Source organism: Amorphotheca resinae (assembly GCF_003019875.1).
Source record: "Amorphotheca resinae ATCC 22711 unplaced genomic scaffold M430scaffold_28, whole genome shotgun sequence".
NCBI classification, from domain to species: domain Eukaryota; kingdom Fungi; phylum Ascomycota; class Leotiomycetes; order Helotiales; family Amorphothecaceae; genus Amorphotheca; species Amorphotheca resinae.
The window spans coordinates 1,783-2,384 of record NW_020194498.1 but is presented as its reverse complement, the minus strand read 5'-3'; the positions used below and the strand labels follow the sequence as shown (position 1 = coordinate 2,384).

At 29.9% G+C, this 602-nt stretch overlaps 1 protein-coding gene across 1 annotated transcript; it reads right to left on the bottom strand.

The window, feature by feature from the left end:
- Positions 1–58: 58 nt before the first annotated feature.
- On the bottom strand, positions 59–301 carry M430DRAFT_111401 (hypothetical protein; the record flags this gene model as incomplete). Its single annotated transcript, XM_024861436.1, has 1 exon — positions 59–301. A coding segment is annotated over one exon (243 nt), but the record flags the coding sequence as incomplete, so codon positions are not given.
- Between the last annotated feature and the right edge of the window lie 301 nt (positions 302–602).

The window sequence follows — 602 nt, the reverse complement described above, 5'->3', positions numbered from 1 at the left end:
ACGTGTTGTCTATAAGAGTATACTTCTTTTATCTTACTAAGTATTACCTTCTTATAGCTTATTCTTTATATACTAAAATTAATTCTACCTTAAACTCTTCTTGCCTTTTTATAACGTCTAGGCTAGGTAGCTCTAGTGTTACGCTAGCTCTATAGTAGTACAGCTCTAGTAAGAACATATAAAATATAAGGTAGATTTTAAATACTAAGGGTAACTTAAGCTTATAGGCTAACTTATTTAACGTAATACAAGTGACTTTAAAAGGGCTAAGGTAGTAATCTAATAGCTTCTTGTTAGGCCTAGTAACTTAGAGGTGTTTAGTTAAGAGTATTACTTTATTACTTACTTAAAAGGACATAGGTTTACGTTTCTTATTATAGAATCTCTTTTACGCTTTAATAGCGTTATACTAGTATTTATCTAGCGCTACCCTCTCTTTCTTAATCTACTTTACCCTCTTATATACTACTACTACTTTCCTTTCTATAATGTCGTCCTTAACATTAACCTAGATCTCTAGTAAGAATCTATATAATACATAGAACAGGGTTACCTTTATTAAGAAGTACACGCTATTATTATATATAAATTTAGCTAGGGTA